This window comes from Quercus lobata, chromosome 4 (genome assembly GCF_001633185.2).
Source record: "Quercus lobata isolate SW786 chromosome 4, ValleyOak3.0 Primary Assembly, whole genome shotgun sequence".
NCBI classification, from domain to species: Eukaryota; Viridiplantae; Streptophyta; class Magnoliopsida; order Fagales; family Fagaceae; genus Quercus; species Quercus lobata.
Genome location: NC_044907.1, coordinates 1,548,969 through 1,576,819, shown reverse-complemented (window position 1 = coordinate 1,576,819; position 27,851 = coordinate 1,548,969). Strand labels below are relative to the sequence as shown.

At 34.8% G+C, this 27,851-nt stretch overlaps 4 protein-coding genes and 2 non-coding genes across 6 annotated transcripts; 3 read left to right on the top strand and 3 right to left on the bottom strand.

Moving 5' to 3' along the window:
- Positions 1-1,354: 1,354 nt before the first annotated feature.
- Positions 1,355-1,440, bottom strand: LOC115988215. The gene has a single exon (XR_004091390.1). It is a non-coding gene; the product is annotated as a small nucleolar RNA snoR116 (small nucleolar RNA).
- Positions 1,441-2,482: 1,042 nt separating this feature from the next.
- On the bottom strand, positions 2,483-2,564 carry TRNAS-GCU. Its single transcript has one exon. It is a non-coding gene; the product is annotated as a tRNA-Ser (tRNA).
- An 819-nt stretch (positions 2,565-3,383) lies between these two features.
- On the top strand, positions 3,384-7,574 carry LOC115984239 (E3 ubiquitin-protein ligase RNF6-like). Its single transcript, XM_031107208.1, has 2 exons — positions 3,384-4,402; positions 7,288-7,574. Exon 1 carries the CDS (start codon positions 3,649-3,651, stop codon positions 4,393-4,395), a length of 747 nt encoding a protein of 248 aa, XP_030963068.1. The 5' UTR covers positions 3,384-3,648; the 3' UTR covers positions 4,396-4,402; positions 7,288-7,574.
- Positions 7,575-10,779: 3,205 nt separating this feature from the next.
- On the top strand, positions 10,780-11,453 carry LOC115987206. Its single transcript, XM_031110709.1, has one exon. The coding sequence runs from the start codon at positions 10,920-10,922 to the stop codon at positions 11,196-11,198; it is 279 nt and encodes a 92-aa protein (XP_030966569.1). The 5' UTR covers positions 10,780-10,919; the 3' UTR covers positions 11,199-11,453.
- Positions 11,454-16,506: 5,053 nt separating this feature from the next.
- On the top strand, positions 16,507-16,944 carry LOC115983255 (VQ motif-containing protein 17-like). Its single transcript, XM_031105901.1, has one exon. It carries the CDS (start codon positions 16,507-16,509, stop codon positions 16,942-16,944), a length of 438 nt encoding a protein of 145 aa, XP_030961761.1.
- A 5,738-nt stretch (positions 16,945-22,682) lies between these two features.
- On the bottom strand, positions 22,683-27,324 carry LOC115988081 (GTP 3',8-cyclase, mitochondrial). The gene is made up of 7 exons (XM_031111721.1): positions 27,053-27,324; positions 26,870-26,943; positions 25,547-26,167; positions 25,190-25,357; positions 24,910-25,101; positions 23,452-23,520; positions 22,683-22,873 (listed from the first exon to the last, which is right to left on the bottom strand). The coding sequence occupies exons 2-7, from the start codon at positions 26,933-26,935 to the stop codon at positions 22,790-22,792; spliced, it is 1,200 nt and encodes a 399-aa protein (XP_030967581.1). The 5' UTR covers positions 26,936-26,943; positions 27,053-27,324; the 3' UTR covers positions 22,683-22,789.
- Positions 27,325-27,851: the final 527 nt, after the last annotated feature.

Below are 27,851 nucleotides of genomic sequence, written 5' to 3'. Positions count from 1 at the left end.
AAGGTTTGGAAAGGGACTCATCCTTCCTTGATCTCTCAACTAATCCAAAATGATTGTATTTAGTTGTTTTTTTTCTGCTGGTTGTCATCTCTGTTGGTGTTCAATTTCATGTTGAATGAAAGTGAATGTTTTCATATCAAAAAAAAAAAAAAGTATTTTTATTGATCAATAGCCTTCTTTTTGAAAAAATGTAAATACACAATCAGCACAAATAAATTTTGATAAAAAAGAATGATCTATAGTTAAGGAAAGACTATTCCATTATAAAATTGAAACCAAGCCCATATGGATACTGGAAGCAGAGTATTGGTCATTAGTGAGATAAGAAGCAAATTTTTTTTAAAAAAAAGAGTGATTATGTTTGCAAAACAACATACTTTTTAAAAGATATATATATATATATATATATATAATTGCAAAACATCATCTTTCCCAGGAAATGAAAAAGAATTTAAGTTACCAATAGATAAGACCAACCATTCTAAACTACATAGATTCAAATACTCTTCACACTTAAGTATGAAATAATTTCATTTTAAATCATAAACCATACAACGAGGCTGAACTTAAGCTTAACCTAAAATGAAAAACTATGGGTTTTCCATGGATTACAGAGAACTCATGAGCAGAACTGATTTGATCTTGTTTTTAATGTCATCAATGCTATATAAGCTCAACAGCTTAGATAACAAATGATGCAGAATGACAAGACAATGGAACATTATCATGGAGATTTGCTTAAATTAATGAGACTCTTAATTTCTCCACTTTTTCAACACATTTTACCGAAACAAGGCCAATAGATTTGTAGGAATTCATACAGACACTGTGAAACAATTCCAGCTTAAAGCCAATAGGCTATGAATATGAGTACATGGAGACAATTCAAAGAGCTCAAGCTTATGTAAACACAAACTCTATTGTCCAACCACTAATTCCAATCTTTTCATTTACAAGTAAGCATACGAATCAGAGAATGCATACATGTGACATTGTGTCCTAACATGTGAATAGAACTAGTTGATCATGTAATAAAAAAACCATACCAAGTAATTTGTCAACACCCACCACCAATTTGTGTAAAATCTATTTTCTTTTGACAGTAATCATCAAGGAGAAAATCTCTTATGTATGGAAAGTTAATCCACCACCACAGCACTGCTATTAAATAATTTTTTTTCTCACATTAGTAATATAAATGATCAAACCAACATTCAATACAGGACACTTCAGATGCATCAAGGAAAAAGTCTTAGTAAACATGTCATAACACATGCAGTCTAGGAATAGCACAAGGAAGAAATCAAATGCAAAACATAAAACACTATTCAAAGTAAATAGAGTTTAAGAAAAAGGGGTCAAAGAGTAATCATTTCTTATGACATCTACTAGCCTTAAAGCTTTCATAGTTTGATGGTATTGACATCATCCTCACTGCCTCTACAAGTTACCAATTGAGAATCCAAAAACCATAAACTAATAACAATAAGTCAATAGCAGAAATTCCATAGTAGATACTCAAACCATAACAAAATGGGGTTATATCCATTACACTCACTTATCTAACAATGCTCCAATAGTAGAAGGGATGAGATACTAGGAATTGAATAATAGAAGGTATAAGAATATATTAAGACATTACCATAAATTCGTAGAACATGATATATATAAAAACACAACAGACACGATAGCCTATTGTATTATATAAAACCATAATCTATGTATTTATGGTAATATCCTAATATATTCTAACAGAATCAATCTATGTTTGTACCAATTCACTCCACCCTTTCCTATTGTTCTGGCAGTACAAAATAAAAGAAAGCCAGTTGCTTGAAGTACCCTCCACCAAGGGTGCACATTGACTCTCACATGTATGTTTTAGGATCCAAATACCTTGAACCTAAAAGCATGTGAGAGGTGGGCACATGAGCACATGGGATAGGGTATCTAAGCACTAAAGATAATGGTTAATTGCAATAGAATGGGTATAAAAATTTCAGACCCAGTCTCACTCCCTAATGGCTACATTAATCAAAATTAATACCTAACCCAAAAGGGGATTTAACTGAGAATCTTATTCTTACATATAGGAGCATCTGAGAAAGCATAAACCATATGAACATCAGAGACTCTAATTTATTTACTTTTTGAGATTTGAAGGGTGTGTGAGATTCTATAATGATGTAATGAAAGTAAAAAAAATAAATGCGAGAATAAAGACTAAAGCAACATGAAGCAGTAATAGAAAGAGAAAGATCTAACCTTTGATTGAAGTTAGTTGAAACTTGATTAAAGGTTTTAACTTTGATTATAAGATATGATGATAGAGAGAGAAGTGTGAAGAAGGAAGATGATAAAGAGAGAAATAGGAGCCCAAAATAGTAAAAGGTTAAGCGAGTATTAAGAGAGAGAGAGAGAGAGCGAGAGCGCCCCTTTTGGCATTGGGAATGAGAAGAAGGTGAAGATTAAAAGGAAAAAACGTCGCCTGAGAGATTCGAACTCTCGCGGGGAAACCCCATGTACTTAGCAGGCACACGCCTTAACCACTCGGCCAAAGCGACGCTTCTTGTTACCACGATTTCATTTATTCGTATCTATACGTTACACTACCTTAAAATAAGACCAATGTTACTTTTGGGTCTACAATATTTTTACAACAAATCATATATGATTAATTGTAAGTGGTTCAAATTTGAACCTATCACTGAGATTACTTTTTTACCCCAATAATAACAATCCGTAACAATTTGCCACTTAGGATTTATTATGAACATAACATTTCTCTTAAAATAATGCAAGAAAAGGGAAAATTTTGCAAAATAGCATCTAACCAAAGTCCAAAGTTATTTAGATATGTAGCATCTTTTTGAAACTCAAATTTGTCAAACTCAAGTTCCGAGTGAAACTTGAGTTCTAAGCAAAATTTGAGTTTTAAGCGTTACATTTGATCAAATTGTCATAATGTTTGGAATTCAAATTTAGTAAACTTGAGTTCCACTTAGAACTTGAGTTTGTCAAACTCAAGATATAATAAAAATAACTTTGGCGGTGCTTTGTTCCTAAATTATTCATAAATTTATGCTAAAATGCCGAAGAAAACCACAGTCAACTCAACAGTGAAGGTGAATAGCATTAAGCTAAGCATTCCTATTCCTAGCATATAGTATTTTTTTTTTTAGATTTAAAGAATGAGACCCTCCACCAGTCCACAATTCCCTCTCCCTACCCTATTCCACTCCACCACTTACGATACAGCTGACCGACCTACCATAGATGCATTGAAACTTCCTATCTATCTCTCCTTTCTTTATGGAAAATGGGACCCACTTCCCCTATCAAAAATAAACCCACCAAACCAAGCAAAACAAAACAATACAAAACAGATTACAGAAAAGTGTGTTATCTTTCTCTCCTTCAATTTTCCCAATTTCCAATTTCTAATCCATCCCGCCCCCACACCCACCGTCACCGTCACTATCACCACACAATGTAGTACTAAAACTGAAAAATACTCCTTACTATTGTCAATTTACTTTATGAAAAATATTAGGTAGAAAATAGTAGAGAAAAAGAGAGAGAATATCCTCTCTTCCTGAGTCGTGAGGTTGAGGCCAGCACCAGCCTCAGCACCTAGCACCTAGCAGCATGAACAGCACCAGATGCGCCACCGACACCAGAATGGCTGCTGGGCTTCCTGAGACCGAAGAAGAAGAAGAGATGCAAAGGCAAACATACACATACTGGTGCCATGAATGTGACATGAGCGTTAATTTGATCTCTCTTTCTCTTTCCCATTCCCAATGTCCTCACTGCAACAGTAGCGATTTCCTCGAGCTCATGGATTCCACCATAGCTACAACAACTACCCAACAACAAGACTCCTACTTTCTTGACAACCCCACCCTCCTCCACCGCCTTTTCCTCCTCCACCACAACGAAGAAGACAACATCAACAACAACAACCACGTTGACTCCTCTTCTCTCTCCACCATCACCATCTCCTCATCCATGCTGGACTCGGACCCAGTCCTTCTCTGTGCCATTTGCAAGGACGACCTTCTCCTCCACTCCCAAGCCAAGCAGCTCCCTTGCTCCCATCTCTACCATTCTCAATGCATTCTCCCCTGGCTCTCTTCCCACAACTCATGCCCTCTCTGCCGCTTCCAACTCCCCACTACCGCCGCCGCCGCCGCCGCCGCCACTACCGGGACACTCTCCTTTCTAGATTTCCTCCACGATGAGGTGGAGCAGGAACAGGATTGGCTTGGCTTTACCAACACTCTCAGGCACATTGCCCGCAGACAAACCATGGTTGCTGCTGCTGCTGCTTCTGGTGATCAACATTTGGGCCTTAATGACAATGACCACAATGCTCATATCATTCTACCTTAATTTCCTGGTGGGTCTTTTTATTTTTCAATTTTCCAATTTCGGTCTTTGATTTTCTCTACCAAAGTTCACGTCTTTATTATTTTTCAACAATTTTTGTATGTGGGAATTACAGGCCTTTGCTTTTTGTTCATGATAAAAGTAAAACACTTTCATTAGATCAGCTGCATAACTCAAAGCCACGCATATAGCTTTGCCTCTATCCATGCTATTCTAGTATTTAATTCCTCTTCTTCCTCCACGTGTGTTTTCTGTCTTTTGAATAGCAGGAAAGGTTCACTCTGAAAAGGAAAATTAATATAAACAACTTTACTTGGGTATTAAGTATTAACAAAGATATTTTCATGCCTTCCAAAAGACCATAACTTGTTGTTTCACACAATTCTGCTGCTGACACTAGATAAAGAAACCAGCTTTAAAATAATGATTATGTATATGAAGCGGAAATGTGGCCTTACTAACTATACTCCTACTAGTATAATTCAATATAGCTTTAAAAGTGTGAAGAATTATTTGTTAGGCATTTTCAAGGTTTCTAAGTTGACTATCTATTTTCAAGTACTAGAATCAATACTTGTTTTACCCCAGTGGTTACGGCTTCCAGTAACTATACTTTGCCGTAGATTAAGCTCATAGGTGATCAATTTTTTTTATCTTATTACTCATAGTTGTGCAATTTGTTGAATCTATTACCAAGCAACCCAACCTTTAAGTTAATTCTCATTTTCTAGTTATATGACTAGAGTTCTTGAAGCTGTGAGAGAAATTTGTGTTTTTTGTTGAAATTGGTTGTCTGATGGGTTATGCTTCTTGTGCAGCATCTGATGCTTGGTAGTTTATTGGCCAATATATAACAATTGTTTATTATGCTTTGAAGTAATGGAAGTAGTGATACCTAAATTTCAGGTTTGATTATATTTTTTTGTCAACTCACAGAGTATTATGGTTCCAATTAGGTAAATAATATATCTCTAACACTTTTAGAAAGATAAATTTATGGTTCCCTATGGTTTTCCTGTACCTTAATGATAAAGTTGCTGTAGATGTTTCCAAGAATGTTCTCAAATATTGCATCTAAAAGCATGTGTTTATGATGCCTTATTTCTGTCTGATGAAAAATAAGTCTGAACACTAATGGAGCTAATAAAAAAGTACGAAGAGCAATGAAAAAAGATGGGCACAATGGGGAATTTATTGGTATGTGTAGTGCAGCAGCAGTTGAATTATAATAACGGTCATGTCTGTGCACTGTAATGCCTTTTTTATTCTAATTCCCTCTGAAATTACACTGACCCTCACCCTTGGGCTTGGGGTACATTTGTTGTTCAGCAATATCAAAATGAAAAATTGTGAACAAATTTGAAATTTTTTTTACTACTCATAGTTGAGCAATTCATTGTGATGATATTTGATTGCCGCTCCTTATGCTGCTGCTACTTTCTCTGGCTCCCCCTTAAAGAACAGCTTTCAACTTTCTTCCTTCTCTTTGCTATATAAATACTTTGGTACTGAGAATATAAAATAGGAAAGGTCCTAAATGTATTGGAAGATATAATGGTTGAAGAGGAGCGGTTGGGGGTTTGTGGGAGATTGCAAATAAACGTGAGGAGATGAGGTAAAGGGAAAGAAACCCACCAAAAAAAGGGGTAATAGTAGTAGTAGTAGTAGTAATTGTTGCAGCGGTAGTAATGAGTGTGGCTGTTCTGTAGCACTTGTAATAGAAGACTTTTCCACCAGCACATCTGCCGTACAGTTTTGTATTTCATCAAACAGCTGTGGGAAGCGTCTATATGCCCTTCTTGTATTTTGGATTCAACTTCATTATTCTTTCTGGTTTATATTTTTTTACTTTATTGATGGTTTCTCAACCACTTCATTTGATCATCAACAACCATCTATATTGTAGCTCAAGAGCTTTCATTAGTCCAATTGGTCCAGAGTTCCAGTTTGGAGTTGTCCTCCAACTTAAATCAGGATAGTACATTTCTATAAAACTCACATCAAATGTATGCTCGCACAAAATTAAAACTTGAAGTTACTTTGAGCCAACCAAATGAAGACATTATTCTTTTCTGAATTTTGCAAATGTGAAAATGATTTTTTTTTTTTTTTCATTTATTTCATTAGTCCTTTCTTGTTTAGATGCAATAGGTAACTCTGGCGTCTCTAAATATTCACCTAAAAATCTGTGACAAGGCAAGCAATGTATCTGAGAGAGATGGGAGACAGGCTTTATACATATTAAGTAGGCTGTGTTTGGGATCAAGTTGTTGCCATATATCTAGTTCTGGCATTTTTATGGCTTAATTCAGTAATTATGTTGGAATTTCTTAAGTCTGGATGTATTTTCAGTCTGCTCATTAGTTTGTATTTGCTAATTGACACATTGAGTTTTTTTTTTTTATAATATTTCTGCTACTCTGTTTGATAATCAACATCCCTTTATCTCAGCTCTTGCTGAGATTAGTTTGATTGGTCAGAGCAACTTGAAATGCTTTATCACCAGTTTGAAGATTTCCACCAATTCGGTGTTATGTCAGGATGGTACATTTCTATAAAATATAGATCTATTTTAGTTATGTGCTTTCCTGTATCAACTTTAAGTTGAATTCTATGCAAACAGATCAAGAAATCATCATGTGTATGCGTTTCTATGTTGCAAAGTAAACATAATTTTGTATCATCTGTCACCTACTACCTTTCATTGGATAAACACCGGTGGCCCAGGAATATCTTCCCAAAAACTGTGACAAGACACGAGTTGTATCTGAGAGAGATGGGAGATGTAGAGATCAGAATTACTCATATAATGTACATAGTCTTGGTTGATTTCTACTTCTTGCTGCATTTCAACTGACTTCTATCTCATTTTGATGTCCTTATAACTTATTGCAGGTAATGTATATAATTTGTTATTAGGAGAATCTGAATTCAGTCATTGAAGAGCTTCTGATGAAGTGTAAATCTGCAACGGATAATTGTACTTTTTTCCTGTTCCATTTTTGCTAGGTATAGTGCACCGCCCAATAAGATGATAACCTGGTTTTATGTGTGACTATTGTGCAATACCTCTCTCTCTCTCTCTCTCTCTCTCTCTCTCTCTCTCTCTCACTGAATTGAATATTATGTAAACCAAACTCTCCTTCGATTTCAATAAAACAGAAGGTTAAGTTGCTATTTTAGTGTACCAGTAAAGCTTTGATCTGAGTGTTTATTTATGATTTCACTTCTTTGCATAACTATTTTGATGCCACCCATGGAACTTTACCTTTTACTTTAATACACCCTCTAGAATTGCTTTTGCAACTGCATCATTGCGTTCTTTATTGTACAATAATAGAATTTGGCTTACGGATTTTATAGTAAATTCTGTTGTGTTTGTATTGTAACTCTCAACATGTTTATATGAGGTCCATGTGATTTTGTCATCTACTCAGCTAGGGGTGTGCATGGTTCGCGTTGATAAGCTTTTTTGACTCAACCCAACCCATCACAGGGGTTCAACCGAACCCATATGAATTAGGTTGGGTCGAGTTGAACCCATGGGTTGGCCAACCTTTTTTATTATTATTAATATTATTATTATTAAATTGAGCAGAAAAAAATTTATTCCACTTGCCACCTGAGTTGATAAGCAAAATATAAATGAACTAGTATTTCAACTCAGTTATAAACAAAATATATCTAACTGAATTAATAAACAAAATATACATGAATTAATATCCCAACTCAATTATAAACAAATATAAATGGAGGGGGAGAGTGGGAATGGGAAGTGGTAGAGAGAGAAATAAGATTGTTAAGGTTTGCAAGATAATTGAGTTTTATATAAGAGCTGAATAGAGAAAAAATTAAATAAAAAATTATTAATTATAATATATATATATATATAATTTGAATTTTAAATATATATGAGTCGGGTCAGGTTAGGTAGGTTTGTGATTATTACGACCTAAACCCAACCCAACCCACTATTAAAAAATTTTGCATAATCCAACCCAACCCACCAACCTCTAAAAATCGACTCACCAACCCGACGAGTTGAGTTGGGTTAGGTTGATGGGTTAGCTACACACTCCTACACACTTAGCTGATTGATTAACATCAGGCCAACCCCAACCATTTAGGTAAGATCTGTCATGGGTGTCATCCAACTACACAAAGAAGAGTTGCTTGTGAAGAGGTGTATAAAATTTTCTAACATTTTCTTCTACTCAATTCTCTCCCCCACCAATGAGCTATAGCTTGACCAACACTTCATAGCTCCTACACACAGAAGAGTTGCATGTGAAGGGACATATAGGGTCCGTTTGCATTGAACTTATTTTTGTTGAAACTAAAAACTGAAAACACTGTAACAAAATAATTTTTAAATGTGTTAATAGTACCGTGGATCCATTTTTAATTTTTTTTTCTGAATAAAGTGGTTGTGGGTTCCATTAACAGTGCGTGAACAGTGCTGCTACAGTTATGAAAAATAAATTTTGTCTCCCTAAAACGCGTGAATGAAAAAAAAAAAAAAAAAAAAAAAAAAAAAAAAAAAACCGCTGAAATGAAAACGCAAACGCCGAATCCAAACCGGCACATAGTATAGAGTTTTATACATTTTCTTCTTCACAATTATTTCACAGTGCTAATGAGCTATAGATTAATTGGCAATTCCTTATTCTCCCATAATAATCGGATGAAGGGTGAGGTGATGTCTTCAAGACTCGCTAGGTGCAGGTGTTCATATCAATTTTTAAAAATAAAAATAAATAAATAAAATCTCTCACAGCATGTCATTGCAAACCATGCAAGAGGATTATGCATGTGAGTTTTGATTTGCCCAAGAATTAGGCAAGTAGTACAACTCCAATCATATTGACTTGGAATTTCTTTGTGAAAGAGTAAGAGACTTCTTTGGAAATGAGCAATTTCATTTCAAAAGGACCGTTATACAGTCAGTTCAAAAACTCAACCCAAATAGGATCGAATTCTATTAAGATAAGCAATTTTGAATCTTATTGAACAAAATTAAAACTCCTTAGGTACCTCTTTTTTTTAAAAATCAGCTCTTCAGGTACTTGATCCTAGAAAAAAAAAAAATTCTTGTAATACTTGATGATGCACAGGATCGTCAGTAACAGTGAGCGGATGGAATCCTTTGTGGTGCGAGAGAATATGCTCTACAATGATCACCGGTGTGGTGCCTGCCACAACGTCTCCGATGCCAAAGTCAGAATAAAAATAATAGTCAATCAAGATGTATCTCTGGGTGTGTATGTCTCGTACCTTTTTACTGACTGTGTGGGAGCTTTATACTTGCAACCTTGGGGGCTAGCCGTTGGGGTGATAAATGCTTTCTCAAGTAACGCTCCTGGTCCAATAATGAGACTTTTAAGAGGTTCCCAACGGTCTGCTGGGCTGATTTCGTAACCGCTCAAGTCATTGATTGACTGCATTGAGTGACTCTCTGTCTTCGTCAGTGACGATGGCTTTCCTCGTTGTTCCTGATGACTTCGTCAAGAATGCTTCCTCCGTCACTAAATGTTATCTTCGTCTAGGGATGCAGCATCGTCATTCCCATCAATACTTATCAAGGAGAAAAAGTGTAGCTAAGGGACAAAGAAATGTGAGGTGGCGCCACATAAATATAATGGCAGTCGTATGCGACTCTTGTTGTCCAAGTTCATGGTCAGCATGGTTGTGGTCCTCGTCACTTTCACGGCTCTTTCCTTTACTCTAAAATCTAAATCCAATAATGCAATGTGAATCATGTGATGTTTTAAGGTTGGTTGTATATGCTTTTAATAATTTAGAACAGGAAAGGGATTTGGCTACCTTATTGTGTGGTTAACAATGACTATTAGAAACATGAAACATAACCATCTGTAACTGCAATAATTGATGCCAATGCTACCCTACCATACAAATTTCACAAAAGATAAGGCAAACATAACTTGAACTACAGTACACAGACACCTACGGTCTGTGATCATTATCAAATGGTCTCATTTCATTTGATGACTTACGCGTACTCTTCGCAAAGCTTATTGGATAAACAGATAACACGTGGTATCTAGAATATGGTTGTCATGGACATGAAGGTGGATATACTTTTAAAGCCCCTCTAGAATGAATTAATGTCAAAATTGACCAATTCCCACCTTCAAGCTTTAACCTCTTCAAGTTCAAAAGCTTCTTCGTACGTGGGTGTCACGTTTGCAATTACGCTTGATGATGGCTAAATCGGTGCACTATAATCAGTCAATTAAATTATTAGACATTTTGCTTTCTAACACCTAACCACGTGTAATGAATTGGCTTGGTTTACACTAAATGTTAAGATAGTTTGAGGCGGCTAAGTCAATAGTCAAAGAGGAAAGGCTTGCAAATCTCTTTCCAGCTTTTATATAAGGACTTGTGTGCATGGTCTTTTGCTAAATCCAATTCATCATTTCTCACCTCTCTTTTGCTATCACAAACACACATACTCGATCAAAACTTTAGCCTCTCCCAGTCCAAAAATCTCATTATCAACAAGAATGATGATGATGGAAAGTGATTTAGGACACACGCTTATGAAGGTGGCCTTGTTTGTTCTAGTACAAGCTTTGGTGTATCTCATACTTTCAAAGTCATCCAGCATCTTCTCCAAAGACACCAAGAGATCATTTAGTTTCAAGCCAGCTCGGTCTGTAAGTATTAACCGAATTCTTGCTGCAATTAGCGACATGCCTGCTGGTGGCGAGCCGTCTCCTCGTCCAGGAGGCCTACAGTCTCCAATCAAGGAAAATTCAAAGCCTCATGATCACGCCTCTTAGGCCTTTTTGTTTGTTGTTGGTTTTGGTTTTTTTTTGTTTTGGTTTTCATACATACTTCCATTAGTTTTTCTTTTATACTTGAATTAATTATTTGTGGCACAGCTTTGGCTGCTGGCTTCTATATTGTAAAATTGGTTGTGTTGATGTGTAAATGAATTAGACGGATTCTTTGGTTCTGTATTGTTTCATTGGACAGAGCTTGTTATTGTAGCAAGTAACAAACAGATTTAGCTTTCATATAAAGTCTTTTTAGCACCACTTGTTACACGTTTTCTAGTGATATGATGGCAATCGGTGAGTGGTTGCAGGATATAAATGATAGATCCAAAAAATGTTTTAATAGGAAGAGAAAATTTTAAATTGTGGATGTTAGACATATAGCCAATATCATATGGACAGATGATCAATATAGTGATTCAATCCACTATTCATGTAGATCAAACATAAATTCATTATATATGTGGAGGTCTAATGCTGTGTTGAATTTACTGAACATATCCTCTGCATGTGGGAGCCAATACCCCCCTCTTCACATAATTTTTTTTTTTTTTTTTTTTTTTTACATGTAAAAGTTCTACAGATTCCTTAATTGAGAAGTTATTTCCATCAACCATTACTTTTTTTTTTTTTTTTAGTGCAGTATTACCTGATGTATAAAATAATTTTTCCATCATTATTGCTCATTGGGGTCTCTCTTTGGAACCCTTTATACAAAATACAAATCTTCTATACTATTTTTTGTGTTCCACTTTATATTTTACCAATCACAACTTGCAATATATTTATTTAACTTTCTTTATAGAATAGCCAAAGCTTAAGGATTTGTACTCATCTATCCTTGCTATATTTAAGAGCATTAACAACAGTGAAGCTAAAAATTTAGCTATTTGACACCACAAAAAGTTACTTTATCTATTTTACCTACTCATTTTACAAAACATCCAGCGACAATAGATCTATTTTAGCTTTCAATACAATAAAATAATATAAACATTACAATAAAATAATATATCTACTACAATAAAATAATATATCCACTACAATAAACAAACATCACAATAAAATAATATATCTACTAGTGTTTTTCTAGTAGCTGGGTGTCTGATTTAGTGGGTTTTATATAAATTTTAAGAGCACCACCTCCAGCGAGCAGGCTGGCGAAGCAAAAAGGAGATGAGGGATGCCGGAGAGAGAGCAAGGAAAAAAAAAAAAGAGAAAATATTATTTTAATGAAAGAAGAGAAAGAAGTTTAATAGGAATTTTTTTTTTTTTTTTTTTTTTTTTTTACTACAATGCACAACCATAAATAGTTGTGCATTGTAACAAGAAGCTAAAATATTTTAGCTATACCTCTACTATTGTAATATGCATTTTTGTATTTTGGTGAAGCTAAATAGCTATGTAAGCTAAAATAGTTATATAGTTATTTAACTTCATTAGTGTTAATGCTCTCTTGGCCTCTTACAAGTGGTTTTTTTTTTTTTTTTAAAGGTAAACAGTGTTAATTTTGATGGGCTTAATTTCTTTCATTTTTCTTCACATAAAGTTTTGATCCAAGAGAGGTACAGGTTTGGTCAGAATCGGGTCCATCAATCTTTTAAAATCTTAAGTGGCTCTCGATTAGGAAGCATATAAAAGTATAAACAATATCTCTTTTGGAAAAAGAGAGAAAGTTATAAACAAACAAAGGGCCTGTGAAAATCGTGGGTAAAAAGAAACCATAATTGATTATGGGCTGGCCGAAGTATACCTACCCATTTGGAGGCTTATAAAGAAACCTGTCATTTTTAATGAAGAGACAGAAATCTTTGATCCATCCATGATTTTATTTTCTAAATTATTTATTTTCTTTGATGGACTTCCTTTATTTACCTACTTTCCCTTCTTGATATATGCACACAACCTTAAAATATCTCCTTCCCTAATTTCGCTTTTTATTTCTATATTTTTAATTTCTATTATCTTCATTTCTTATTTTCAGTGGTATTTTAGGTGCACCTTTGTAGCTTACTTTATTTTGAACTCTTTGATGGTCAAAATACTTTATCACATTTTGAATATTTCATTTTATGTTTCACAAATCATAATTTGTAAAAATTAAAAAAATAAAATAAACTTCAAACAAATAGGATACTATAATTGCTAATGTATAAAATAAAACATTAAAAGTGAAACAAATTATTTCTATTTTATATACAATTTTTCTCTCTCAAATTTCTGCTATTTAATAGAAATGTTCCTCTTGTGATTTTCTTTTTTCTTTTTTCACTTACCATTAGTCTTCCTATAATGGAAATTTGAACAATCCCACTAAGCCAAGGTTTTTCTTATAATTTTCTGCCTTAGTACGATGGCAAGCTCCTTCCACCAAAATTGATAGGTAGCCGGCCAGTTTAAGTCAAGAGATTAGCCTTTTGAAATAATTTGGGGTAAGGTTGTGCTTACCATGATCTCTCTTAGACTTTACAAAAGTGATAGTTTTGTATACTGGATATAATTTTTTTATTTTAATTCGTAAGTGAGTTCACAAATTGAACAAGAGAGGGCAAGCTGAGAGCCTGAAACTTGCAACATTCTAATCGGCTGCTAACTTGAGAAGGCAACTTAACAATCTATATTTATAGTTACTGTAATTATTTAGTTATGCAAGATTTTTATTTTTATTTTTCCTAGAGGGACAGATACAAGCTTTTGACATTATAGAATAATATTGTAACATCACTAGGTAGAATGATTTTATCAATCCAAGCATTGTTCAACTCTTAAAACGGTAATTAAATGAATATTATCTTGAGAAATTCGCATATATACCTTTCTGGTATCAATAATTTAAAAATCCAATGTCAATGTCTACCAACTGTTGGTATTATTAACTAATCATTTTTAGTAGTTTACTGTTTAATTATTTGAGAACAGCTTTTAATTGTTTGTTTAAATGAGAAAGAAAGCCGCAAAGTGACAAATTAATTAGTATGTCAAGATTTACCATCCAAGTAGGAAAAAAATAGTAATAATGAAAGAGATTTGGTTGCTACCATAATCTTTCAACTGAAAATGTTCAGTTAGCCGCATCAAAGTGACTGAAAAAGAAACGGGAAGTCCAAAACAGCGATGGGGCTACCTCCTCCCTTATAAAAAAAAATCATCATTTATCGGAATACTTATAATAAACAATCATCATTTATCAAATTTTAATTCTACTATTACATATGATTGTGACATTTGCAATGAAGTCATACCTCTTTCTTAAAGGGGCCGGGCCGGGGTTCAATTTAGATTACCCATCATTAAATAAAAATCATTGTTTACACTTTAGAATCTCTCTCTTTCTTTTTAAAACCCAAAAAAGAAAGGGTAACTTGTAAGTTAGTAATTCATTTTTCTTGTTATTGGGATGCTTTTCGTTTTATTAATATAAATGGGGTTTTGTATAAGTAATGATATAGCTAAATGTTAGGCACCTATATGAACGATATATCAACTAAAATTGTTTCTTTATGTAAGGTACACCCCCTTCCTATTCAAGCATCTTTAAAATATCATAAAACCTCTTTACATTTATTTACATTGGTCCCAAAAATATATATATATATATATATATAAAATATGAAAAAGAAGAAGTTAAGTTCGAACCCCCTTTCTTTAATGTTTAATAATTTAATCTTCTTGAAAAACAAAGAAGTATAATAAGGAAAGTTTGGATATAAAGAAAATAGAGCATTCCATCAAAATCATTAAAAAGCTTGTTCTTTTTTCGGTAGGACCTTTAAACTTTAAAAATAAAATAAAAAATCACTCTCACTAAGAGAGTATCAAAGTTATAATTAGAACTTAATGCATCCTCTTTTTTGGTAACTAAAACAAAAAAGGATTCACAAGACCTCACGTGAACCTCATAAATGTAATGTTATTTTAGGAGGCCCCATTATGTTACTTTTTGATATCCGGCTGTAATTTTTGTTCAGTCATCTGTAGAACAACCTTTCATGTTGGTAAAAAGTTAGAGGAGAGTGAAGGTAAATTTTTTAATGCAAACTTCAAGCAACTTTCCCTCTCTACTCATCAATGGAAGTGTAAGAGTAAAGTGATAGTATATAGAAATTTGCGCTTGACTGGATTGTCATCCTCTAAATTATGGAACAGCACAAATCTCGTGCTCTACTGATTTGCGAGTACAGTGAAAATGGTTGTAAGAGATCCGTGGCCCGTGCACATATTGATTTAGCCCCCACGAGTAGATCCAATTAGTACATTTGTTTTGTGCAGAGGCTGGTAGAGCAAGCAGTAGAGTACATATACGGTATAATGGTTAATTAAGCTGGCCACGTGAAAGAGACAGTAGATGTACCAGACTACTAGTGAATCCCAGATGATACTAAACTTTACACCAAGTCTAGTGCTGTGAAACAGTACGTGTGCCTTCACAACTATAAGTAGAATGCATGGTACAATGGTTAATAATGTTAGTTTGTTCTGTTAATAAAAAGTCTTTGTTTAGCCAAAAAATCAATGGCTAACAATGTCTCCTTTAAAGCTTTTCTTCGACTCCTTTCCTCCTTCTCAGTTCTAACCTTACATGCACTAACATGATCATAGCAGAAATTAAAGTGTAGTAAGCTGAAGACATCTCTAGATTTTAATAATCAAAAAAGCTCTCACAAAACTAATGGTGTAGTTAACTCATTTTTTGAATGCACAAGATGAGATTAATTACTAATTACCAAAAAAAAATAAGAACGGATAACAAGAGATTGTGGTCAATCATGAAGTCCTCACATCGTTTGGTATGAATTTTTTATACAAAACTTATTTTCTATGTAAAAGCATTTCCTAAAATGATAGCCAAGATTAGTTTTAGTTAACATGTGATGTGGCTGTATATATTATCCACGTTAATGTAATGCAGGAGTTAGGTAAAATGAACTTGGACGAGTACTCTTATGTTATAGATGCGGAGTATAATGATTTAGACTCCAAATTAATGGAAAGAATATATCTATGTATGCGTGTAGGTAACTGTAAGCAAGGCCCAATTGCATTCTATTACTTCATTGACTCTTTAGATGGTAGAATAAAATAAATATCCAACCCTGGTTTCCAAAAGACAGCTTAATATTGCCTTCAATTCTCACTTGTATTATCAAAAAAAATCTCACTTGTATTTTTTAAAACAAGTTCTTAAATTTAACATTCTCCTATATATAGTTGCCTCTATATCCACTAGTCGTTCTTCAAACATACACAATCAATAGTATCAAACCAACCCTTTCCTACCCACTCTTTCTCTGTCAATCAAGTTTGCAATAAGATGATGAAGCCACATTCATGTAAACCAAGTTCAGCTACTTCTACTCAACTTTCCATGCACAAACACTCACGGGAGATATCAAAGCTCCAGCCAAAGATTCGTATAATTCACATATATGCACCAGAAGTCATAAAGACAGAACCTGCAAATTTTCGAGAGCTTGTTCAGAGACTCACGGGAAAACCTGCAGAGATGATGAAGAGTAATAGGAACAGTACTACATGTTCAACAACAAGAAGCCCACCAACCAAAAATATAATGAGTTTCTACAGGGAGCCAAGCTGCAGCACCATAGAAATGCATGATGCTTTTGCCAATTTGCAAAATGGGGTGAGAATAAAGGAGGAAGATGAAGAAGAATTTTGGAGAAATGAAAACTTAAATGGCTTCTTTGATGGTTTCTCTGACTTGGATGGTTTCATTGAAGAGTTAATTTAAGTTACTTGATTGTTAATTGAAATGCATTATCTCCATAAAAGATTTTAAGGAAACTTCCTCTTTTGTTTAGTTTCAATTTTTCTTCTATTATGTAATTAGAATATATATAGTGAAAGTATGTTTCTATGCTTTCTGTACATTTCCTCCTCCTTTGTGTTTAGTGATGCCACTATACTGATTCTACATTTTCCACTCCACTCATCATAAAAAGAAATAAGCTGCACCATAGATAACCCTTCTCCTCAGCATGACTGAGTTGATTCACAATATGATATATAAGCACAAAGGATCAGAGATTTTATGAGAAGGGTCTCTAATTGAATTGCTTAAGATTTACTATTTCACCTATATAGGGTTCAAGTGAAAGTTAGATCTTTAGTCAACTGTAACAGATCAGCTCCAGCGTTAGCCCATTGGTACACCTTCTATGGTTACCTAGCCAAATTAAAAATTAAAAAAATATATATAATAATGCATTTTTAATTAGCACCAAGCTAGAAAAAGATTTTATGTTACTATATATATTGATCAGCAAAAGAAGTATAGGAGATGTCTCATTGTATTTAATTAGTCGAATTCTTTTTCTATTGTCTTTATTTGGTTTTTTTTTTTTTAATCCTTTTTTTGGAAACTCAATGCAATAATACGTTGAAAATTGTATGTATATCTGTCTATATATATACACACACCAACACGATGGATGAGTACCGGTAGAGAGGAGCTATACCCTCTTCACCTTCGCCAGCTCCTTCTGAAGGCAGCGCACAAATTAGCTAGATTAGATCTAAAACCATTATACATTTTGACTTTTGAGTAAATAAACAGAAAGTTGCACATTAAGATACTCAGCGACATGCTTAGCTTACTTCCTATAAGGTTAGGATATTCTTTGTATACATATAATATATAAATTATTTTATGAAAGTCAAGCCTTCTACCACACATGAAGTTGTTGCAAATAGCAAAAATAATATATAGAATGGATGACATACGTATATACACTCAACAATGCAAACGTCATGGATTATATATGCAATTTGTTTGATTAATGCCAGGCCCTTTTGTCTCTTCTATATCTTCTCCAACTAAGATCCAACTAGAAATTAACTACTAAACAATAACTTTTTCTTTTAATAATAAACAAGAATTAAGATGAAGTATAACGCGTGCATGTAAATTACTTTAATGGATTTCTTTCATAGGAAGAAAAAGCTAAGAGTGATTACAGCCTCGATCTTGATGAAGGTAGCAATCTGAAAAAAAAAAAAAATCACCGACCACTTTATAACATGTTTTCTCTCAAGGTTCATGTAAAGCAAAGCAAAACATCCAAGTTTGATGAATAAGATTAAGAAGTGACTTTGAGTCTTTTAAATTGACTTTAGTAAAGCCAAAACACCATCGCGTCAATTGATTTGTAAATTATTTACTGCCTATTTTATATTAATTTAAGCAGCCAAGTGGGTTGGATTTATTGGAGCCTCTTTTTGTACTTTGCGTTTGGACTCAATGGGATTGCTCCAAATTGGAGTCCAATAATAGTATGTCAAAGCTAGCCAACCAAGTTAATTCATAAGTAGTTTCTCAAAAAAAAAAAAAAGTTAATTCATAAGTAAAATACTGCAAACTAATTATCTAAGGATGGGGTTGGAAATCGTTCGTAGCATCAAGCATTGAGATTTAATTAGAATTCAATGCTTGATACCATTCACATATAAACTTCTTCTTTTTTTAGGGGGGGGGGGGGGAGTTTCTTAGATACCACATTCAGTTCTACTTTCATGAGAAATATAAGTAGTTATCATCAATATTTAATGGATGCTTATTTAAGATTTTGTTAACAAATACTTTTCAGGTAATTATTAATAAATTATAATAAAAAAATTTTGACCCCAATAAAATACTTCTAAAAATAGCTCCTAAACCGATTCCTAACATTTCCCATTCCTAAAAGCTAATAAAGCTTGGTTAAAATATACAATAAACTCATCTTTTTCTCTCTTTTTCTTAACCAAGACCTGCCTTCATACATAAGGCTGCCACCGATCTGAGAGAAATTGGGTTTTGTCCATTCACTGAATTACAAGTCTGACTCAGAACTAGCATTGACTTTGGCTTTAATTAGGCCTAGTGTCAATGTCTTTATATAATTTGTCGATTTCTTATTAACTTTGTTTGTGGGAGTGGGACTGCCTTTTGTCAAGTTGAAATATAAAATAACAAATTATTATGGTTTAGATCAAAAAATCCAGCAGAGAAGTGACAGAGATTCCGGAGACAAGCCATTGCATATTGCCATCTTAACTTGTTAACAAAGACAAATTAAGGATATTGTATAACAATTAAAGGTGTGGGGGTAGAGCAATGAGCTGACTATGAGCATTAAATCAGGCACAAAAGCAGCCACTCACTAATTAACTATATACACTTTGTTTTCCATCTTCCGTGGAAAAAACAAATATTCAGGGAAACTTTAGGGGTGCATTTGGATGGCATGCTTTGCATATTTGGATTTGAATTTGGATAAATATCCAAATATTTTGTTGCTTTGACAGTTTAAAAAATGTCAAGAATTTAGATGACGAATTCACCAAGAATTTTAAATCTTTAAAATACTTGGATTTAAAATCAAGTCATTTTAAATCTATTAATTTATTTGATATACTTCTATTTTAGCAAAACAAAAAAAACAAAAAAAAAAAAAAAATTAGAAAACAATTCAGCAAGGTTAATGGCATCGAGCCTATTTAAGGGGCCTTTCTTTATGTTTCACCAAAATATACTCCTACCATAATGTAAAGTGGTGGGCTGTGCTAGTAGTGTTAAGTTCCTTCCTGCTACACTAAGTCCAAGTTTTCTGGATAAGGGAGTTGGGACCGGTCCAACTGCCACTCAATTTGGTCCGACTTGTATGCAAACTATGCCTGATTTGCCAGGAACGTGCTTGCGACAGGCAGAGCTGTTTCAGATAAGTTGTGGCAACAGACATAATAACAAAAAAAATAAAATATCTGGCTACTTAGTAGAATGACCAAATGATCCCAAATACAATCACAGTAATAATAATCACTTTTACAAAAAAGAAAGAAAAAAAGGGAGCAAATAGTAATATGTATGGGTTAATCAGGAGATAAAAAAATCATTTTAAATTTGGTCTGCAGGAGCAAAACTAGAGAGGAAAGAACGTTCCTTCTCAACACAATTAATCTCCCAAGAAAGTCCTGCCGTGGAGATTAACTACCTTGAGAGAAACGGACCTGAATGATTGATGCACAAGGGCTCCTTTTGGTTTTGACAGAGAGCAGGATTTCGTGAGGGAGAGAGGGAATCAATCTATCGATGCATACCTGCCGTTCTAACTCTCCTTTTATTTTCTTTCTGATTGTTTTATTTCTTTCCCTCACACTCGTTTCTTTTCTATTTCCTGGTATCTCTTTTCGAATTCCTATTTCTTAATTATGGTTTCCGTTATTGCTCTATCTTTTGTTTAGGTCAAGGTTCTCTTTTTATAGTGCTTACCGTGACCGGATTTTACTGCTTTAGCCCTTAACCTCCTTTGTCTGGTCTGGGTGTATTGGCCGACCACTACTGATCCGTCTGTGTGCCATCCCCCCATCACCAGACAAAGAAGGGTATTTTGTTTGTTTGTTTGCCGTGGCACCTTTTCCTACTACGATCTGAGTTCTTTCTCTCTCCCTATCCCTCATGGCATGCACTTAATGGTTACAACTCAACTTGCTTCTTTTGGGTAGTATATCATTCCAGCAGGACACTTCCCCCAAAAGAGCCTGAGCCGGAACCTCAAAAATAGATTTTTCTCCTCTCCCCACCACCAAACCATGCCCTCATACCTCTAACCCACAACCTCACCATGCCCTATATTGGCTGGGTACAAGCTGGTAGTGTCTGGGCCTTGCGCGTGCCTCCCTTCCATATGTGTCCAAAATCTACCTACTACTCATTCGTCTGCCGTGGTCTGGAGGCTTGCCTGCATAGCCTGTCGTTCGTTTTCTTTGACCTTTTATGTGAGCTGCTTTTCAATTTCTCGCTTCTCTTAGGAGTTGGGCTTTATTTGATACTGGGTCTTACACTTCTTTTGACCCATTTCTTGATTGCTCTCATTTCCTGTCATATTATTCTATCATTCATGCTGTAATGACTTAATTCTGCTGGGCCTCTTTTAGGCCAGCTATTTACTTTTTCCCCAGTGGCTTGGTATAACCATTGGTTTTCCTACTTATGAACTCATGTGTCCCTTTTGTCTTCCTCTTGGGCATCCTTAGCCCACTTGCTTTCTTTGGGCTTCCTTGGCCCTTTTACTAACTCTACATTTCCATGGGCTTTTACTAACTTCATTGGGCTTCCCTGACCCAATTACCTTATTCTTATCCTCGGGGTTTATGGGCCTGCCATTAGCCCCTTACTTTCTTTGTTTACATTACTTTGGGCCTGCAATAGCCCTTTCTCACTTTTCTATATCATATACTGCCCATGAGTATGCTATTTCTCTCTTTCCAGGTTTCTTTAAGCCCACTTGCCTCTTCAAGGTCCATTTGTTTATTTCATGGGCCTGTAATCCATTGTTCCTGCCGCTTGGACTTAATGGTTTTGCCATCTGTTTGCCAAACCTTTGCTGCCCTTGTTGCTAGGCTTTTTTCTTTCTTCTTGGATTCTCAAAAATGACCCTCAACACATAACAACTTGATTTAACCCCTTTTTTTTCCGTTGATCGGAAGTGTACTTCAGATATAGGCACACATCCTTTTCAAAAAGTTTTATTTTTTTTTAATAGAGAGAGAGAGAGAGAGGAGTTTAAACTTTGGGTAGTGTTTACTTTACACTATGCTTTTGTAACTCATAAACGTGAGTTTTCAATTATATATCAGTGTATGTAAAACACAAAACGAGTCTTTGCCTTAAAACTTTAACTCACATAGGCCCGTAAAGAAAGTCATTATAACTAAACTAATCCCATCTATTTAACAACTTATTAAATAAAATCAGCAAGTGAGGATAGGCTTATTTTTCTATTTGCTATTTTATGGAACCACCACTACTACCATATAATTCTCAAAAAAACGTATCACCACTAACCTAAAAGACGATTTGTCATTCTCAGCTCTCCACCAAAATGAACTATTACATGCCAAAATGGAATTCCAAGATTGCTGAGAAACTTCTTCTTCTTCTTCTTTTATTTTAATAATGCACGATTTCATTAACCGGGAAAGCCATAAACATCCTTCCTCAACTCCTCCAACACACAGGAGGAAGATAGCACTTATTACAACAAACGTAAAACCTATTTGCAGCAGCATATAACTTATAACATTACTACGTAAAGTGTAAGTACACAAACCAAAGGTGGCCTTCTAGTGTCTCTTACTCTTACTTGAGAAATACACACAAGTTATGACAGTCACTAAATTCAACAGTATACCACACACATGGGTTGGTTAATATAAGAGGTTTTTGCAGAAGTGGTCAAAGCATCATCTTGCAGCCAGCACAAGCCGGTTCGATAAATTGACATAACCAGGATATTATGAATCCTGCGTAGATGATTTTCATGTGAAGAGGACAGTCTGTTTGTCTATTTCCTTGTTACAGAAAGCAAGAATGAAGATGATTTTCAAAGGTGAGAACTAGCAATATTCTTTCACTGAAAATGCTAAAAATAGACCAGAACTTTAAAAAAAAAAAAAAAGACAGTTTTGTATGCAAGCAAGTTAATCCAATTGAAACTAAAAGGAAAGCCTCATTAAATTCTAGAATGAAAATTTTTACAAATACAAGTACAAAGTAAACAAACTAAAGACATTTTTGATAAGGGCAATATCTAAATTTAGCCACCAATATGTATCATAGGCCTATTTACGGTCCTTGCAATGTCAAACATTCCAGCATGTGAAGCTTTCTTTCTCTTCACCTGAAGCAAAATAGGAATAATTAGAAGTGACAGTTGCCAAAGATTGCATAAGGAAAGCTTCATATCCAAATCCAATTAAACAATTATGGTCCATTATGTTGTCATGTGCCATAATTCTAGACAGGAACATGGCTTCTGTGTTTTGGGGACAGGGGCACGGCTATGTATGCGCATCATTGTGAACTTTCTGGCACTCAACAAACATGTTTGTCTAAGTTTATCCTTTTGGCATACAAGAGAGCCATAAAATGTAAACAGAAAACACTAACAAAAAGCATAATAGCTTTATAATTCTAAATACTTTTCTAGGGAACTGAAAAATTAATTGCTTCATTAAATCTCCATCTGAGTATCACACATGACTGTCTCCTCAAATGCCCATAATTTTCAAGTGGCTCTACGACAAGTCATAGGCTATACCCATTGAATCAAAAGTAGCAGCAGATTCCCCAATCAATTACATCAATAACCTATATAGTAAAACATCTAGTACCACTGAGAACATGAAGCTTTCATGAATTTAAAAACTAATGGTTTTTTCAAAGTTCTGGCATCATGAAAAGACTATAAATGCATACCGCTGCCCCAATTACTTCTCTCAGCACATCATCATCAGCACCAAGCCGCAGGGGATCTCTTAAGCTAACCTGCAAATAACAAAGTCTAATAAGAATAACAAGGAAGCTGCATTTCCATATTGGTATTCAAAAGAAAGGGAAAATATTTCAGCTACAACTTCCATTAGGGGAAATGAAAAGGTTTGCCTAATTTTTCAAAGCTAGCACCTCATAGCTCACTCAAAACATGTTATGGCTTCAATCATCTTATTACTTTGGTGCAGATAGGAAGAAGTTTGATAGGCCCAAAAAATAGCCATAACTCACCTTTTATTTTTGGAAGTGCTCAATTGGAAGTCAATACACTTAAAAAATGTTTCTCCCCTAGTTTCATCTATGAATAATCAAAATATGTTTAATCATGACCAGAATAGTTTATCTGATACTACTGTTATCAATCTGTGCAGAAAGGTATCCCTAAATTGGTTACAAAGCATTAAGCCTTCATCATGTTAACCTAAAAGAGGTTTTTTTTCCCCTTTTTTGACAGGTAGATACCTTTTTCCTTTCATTTTGATTGATAATTACACAGGCACCAGGTAGGTTATGACCTTGACATCTACCTAGCTCTTTTTTTCTTTTTTTCTTTTTTGGTGACATAGGAGAATTTCACTTAGATAAGTTGCACATCATAGAGAATAATGTACAACAATCCTCACTATTAATCAAACTCCTATGACAACTGACCCCACCTACTAGAACCAATTACTGGGTAATCCGGGGGCTTTTCGCCCTTGATAGGCTAAGCAATTTATCCTCATGCTCAAGAGGTGACATCTACCTTGCTCTTACAAGGGGAGAAGGTGCCATTTGGGCTAGAGCTCTTTGGTAATAGGTAGGTACGTATAAAAATAAGGTGACTAGCAAAGTTGAGAAGTGTACTACTCTCATACACAACTAAAGAGTCATAACAGTTATGCATGGTGGATTAACATCAGACATAGAACTATATCTATCATAGCCAAATGAGCGTCAGTTTACCCTGAAGGGATTTTTTCTTTTTCATTTTTTTTTTTTTTTTTTGTGTGTATAAGTAAGTTTTTTGTCCCTAAGGGTAGAGAGAAAGGGAATTTCGACTAGTGACCTCTCATGAGGCATGGTCCCCAGCTGATCCCTTGGGAGTTGGGGCTAAATCATTCATAAGTTTGGTGACTCAACAAAGATATCAAATGCATATGACCTCAGAAAGACATGTTCCCACAGCAAGATTTTCTTTTTTAGATAAATACCATTCATGCAGCCATATGTGATTAAATCCAGGAGTTCACCGCCAACCTTTTTTATGGGGGGAAGTAAATGCCATTAGGTCCAAAGAGCATTGGCAACAGCAATGTACCAATAAGAAAGCTAATACTCAAACTAAATCCATTTCATATACCAGTAAAAATTGAGAGCATATAAAGCCAGAAGAAAATTCACCTCTGAAGGACCAAATAAGCAAACTTTGAAGTTCCCATCAGCTAAAAGTCTCAATCTATTGCATCCAGCACAAAAATGTTCAGTCATTGATGTGATAAACGAAACTGAACCACAATGCCCATCTATCCTGAAATTCTTTGCTGTGTCTGTCGGGTGATCCTTAAGTCTCTTTAGGCCTGTAAACTGTTTTGCCTGTCCATTAACAATGAGGAACTTAGCATATGTATAAACAAACATTCACAATCATATAAGTGGGTCACTAGCCAGAGTTCTACCTTACCACTCTATCCAACATTTCAGAGTAGGGTACAAGTTTCTTGACATTCCAAACATTCCCATCAAAAGGCATGAACTCAATGAATCTAACATTAATTGGCTTTTCACGTGTTAACTCTATGAAATCACAAATCTCATCCTCATTGAAACCACGCATTACAACGCAATTTACCTGAAAATCAAAGTTATATCATAACAGGTCTTGAACAAGAACTAAGAGTAGTACTTTTAACATGCACCACCCCCCCCCCCCCCCCTTGCACAGGCGGGCAAAAAAAAAAACCTTTTTAGTTGTTAAGAACACAGAAAAATCAGGAAATATATATAACTATAAGCACAAATTTGAGAGGATAAAACATGCCTTCACGGGATTGTATCCAAGGTTTACAGCAGCATTGATTGATTCCATAACCCTTTCATGTCCTTTGCGTCGGGTTATGAATTCAAACTTAGCTGGCACCAAAGTGTCTAAGCTGATATTCACAGATGTAAGCCCACACTCTTTCAGCTTTGGAAGTTTTTTTGCGAGAGTAATTCCATTGGTAGTAATGGCCAATGTCTTTAGTCCCTTCAAGTTCGACAACTGTAGACATATGTCTTCAATATCCTTCCTAATGGTTGGCTCCCCCCCAGTCAAACGAATTTTCTCCACTCCAGAGCTTACAAACAGATTTGCCAGTCGAACAATCTCATTCGGTGAGAGTAGTTGAGGGCTTGGAGTGAGCTCCACACCCTCCGCTGGCATACAATAATGACATCGCAGATTGCAACGCTCTGTCAAGGAGATCCTCAAGTAAGTGTGCAGCCTTCCAAATGAATCAATTAGCATATCGGAAACAGGACTATCTTTTGAAGTATCATCTGACAAAGTAGCACAAGAAGTAGCATACATCTTTGCGAAGGATCCATTCAGATAACTACGGACTAAACCTTGACTATTACTCTCTCTGGATGCATAATATGATTCAACCTCACAATTGACCTGATTATAAAGTTCCAAAATTGTTAGCCATTTTGAAAATTACCAACATCAATCACCCCCCAAGATCAAAAACCAATCAATTGAGAAAATCTAGCAGAAATAATAAACTTAAATTCATAGACAGCATGTGTGGGGGCTGAGGAACCAATCCTCAATCACTGGGTGAAAAAAATCAAACACTTGGAAGCTATGATGTTTAAAATGTTTGGACTTGATACATAGAATTCTGAAAGTTTATTTTTGTGAACAAATTAAAAAATGGCATTCTTATTCTTTTATGTTTGTTTTTAAAAAAAAAACCAGGAAAACCCCCAGATGATTTGTTTAATATCTTGAAACATGGATCAGAGCTAAACCATCATGAATTTACCAAACAGTGTGTAATGATATAAATATATATCCCATGGTCAGAAACACACAGTACAATCATCTGACAAATGTGTTGCTGAGTATTGACAATACATATTTTATACACATATATACACGAATGTAACAGTGAAATAAGAAACATAAAATTATGGTAAAGGAACAGTTTGGAACTGTAGCACAAAAGTGTTAAGATAAAACAAATCTGAAACTCAATAATAAAAACCCAACAGAGAGGAAAAAAAAAGCATAGCATAAACATGATTGAGAACAAAGCAAGCAGTATAACATAAGCCCCAACAAAAATAAGAAAGAAAAGAAAGGATGTAGACATACCAGGAAAAAATTGGATTTTGTGAAAGGCAAAGGGCAAGCAAGGAATTTGGAGACGTAACGCCTCATCGTTGCCGCTGAATTGTATGAATAAAAATAAAAATTTGTTAAAGAGTGGAAAAGCATTTTGTTGAAGGAAGGTATATCTGTGTATATGTATAAAAGGAAAGGAAAAGGAAAACTGACCTCTCTTTTTGGAAGGAATCTGTGTGTGCAGAGAAAGAGTTTATGGCTTTTGAAATGTCTCAAAAGGCCAAAGAACCAAAACCAAAAAGCAACGGTGGGAGATGGACATAGAAAATAGATATATATAGTAAATAAATGTCCTATGAAGTTTGGTATTAGATATTATTTTACATGTGTAAAAATAGGCATGCGCACGGTTGGGTTGGGAGTAAGGAGTGGAGTGGAGAGTCTTTTTCGACATTGACAATGACAATGAACAGGCATATCCAACTCATTCACCATTCATCTTCTTCTTATTATAACTTCGCTGGCTGCTCTCAAGTTGTTCTTTCTTTTTCACCTTTTTATTTCTGATCTTTAATCTATTTCTGTATTTTACAGTTCACACTTTAGGGGGGTCTCCTCTCATATCGTCTTCTGCAGAGCTAAAACTAACACAAAAGGTTGCACAAAGCACTGCACTGCAGTTTCATCCTAGACTGCAAATGGACTCTTTGACTTTTCTTTTATGCGAGACTTATTTAGTTATTATTATTATTACTCCGCTGGCTGCTCTCTATTTGTTCTTTCTTTTTCACCTTTTGATTTCTGATCTTAATCTATTGCTGTATTACAGTTTACACTGTAGGGGGGTCTCCTCTCATATGGGCTTTCTCCAGAGTTAAAATTAATACAAAGCTGATCCATCCTAGACTACAATGGACTCGACTTTTTTTTTTTTTTTTTATGCGAGACATGTATTGAGTAATGCTAAAACCACAATTTTTATCACAACTTATTCACGTGGCAAGTCATGAAA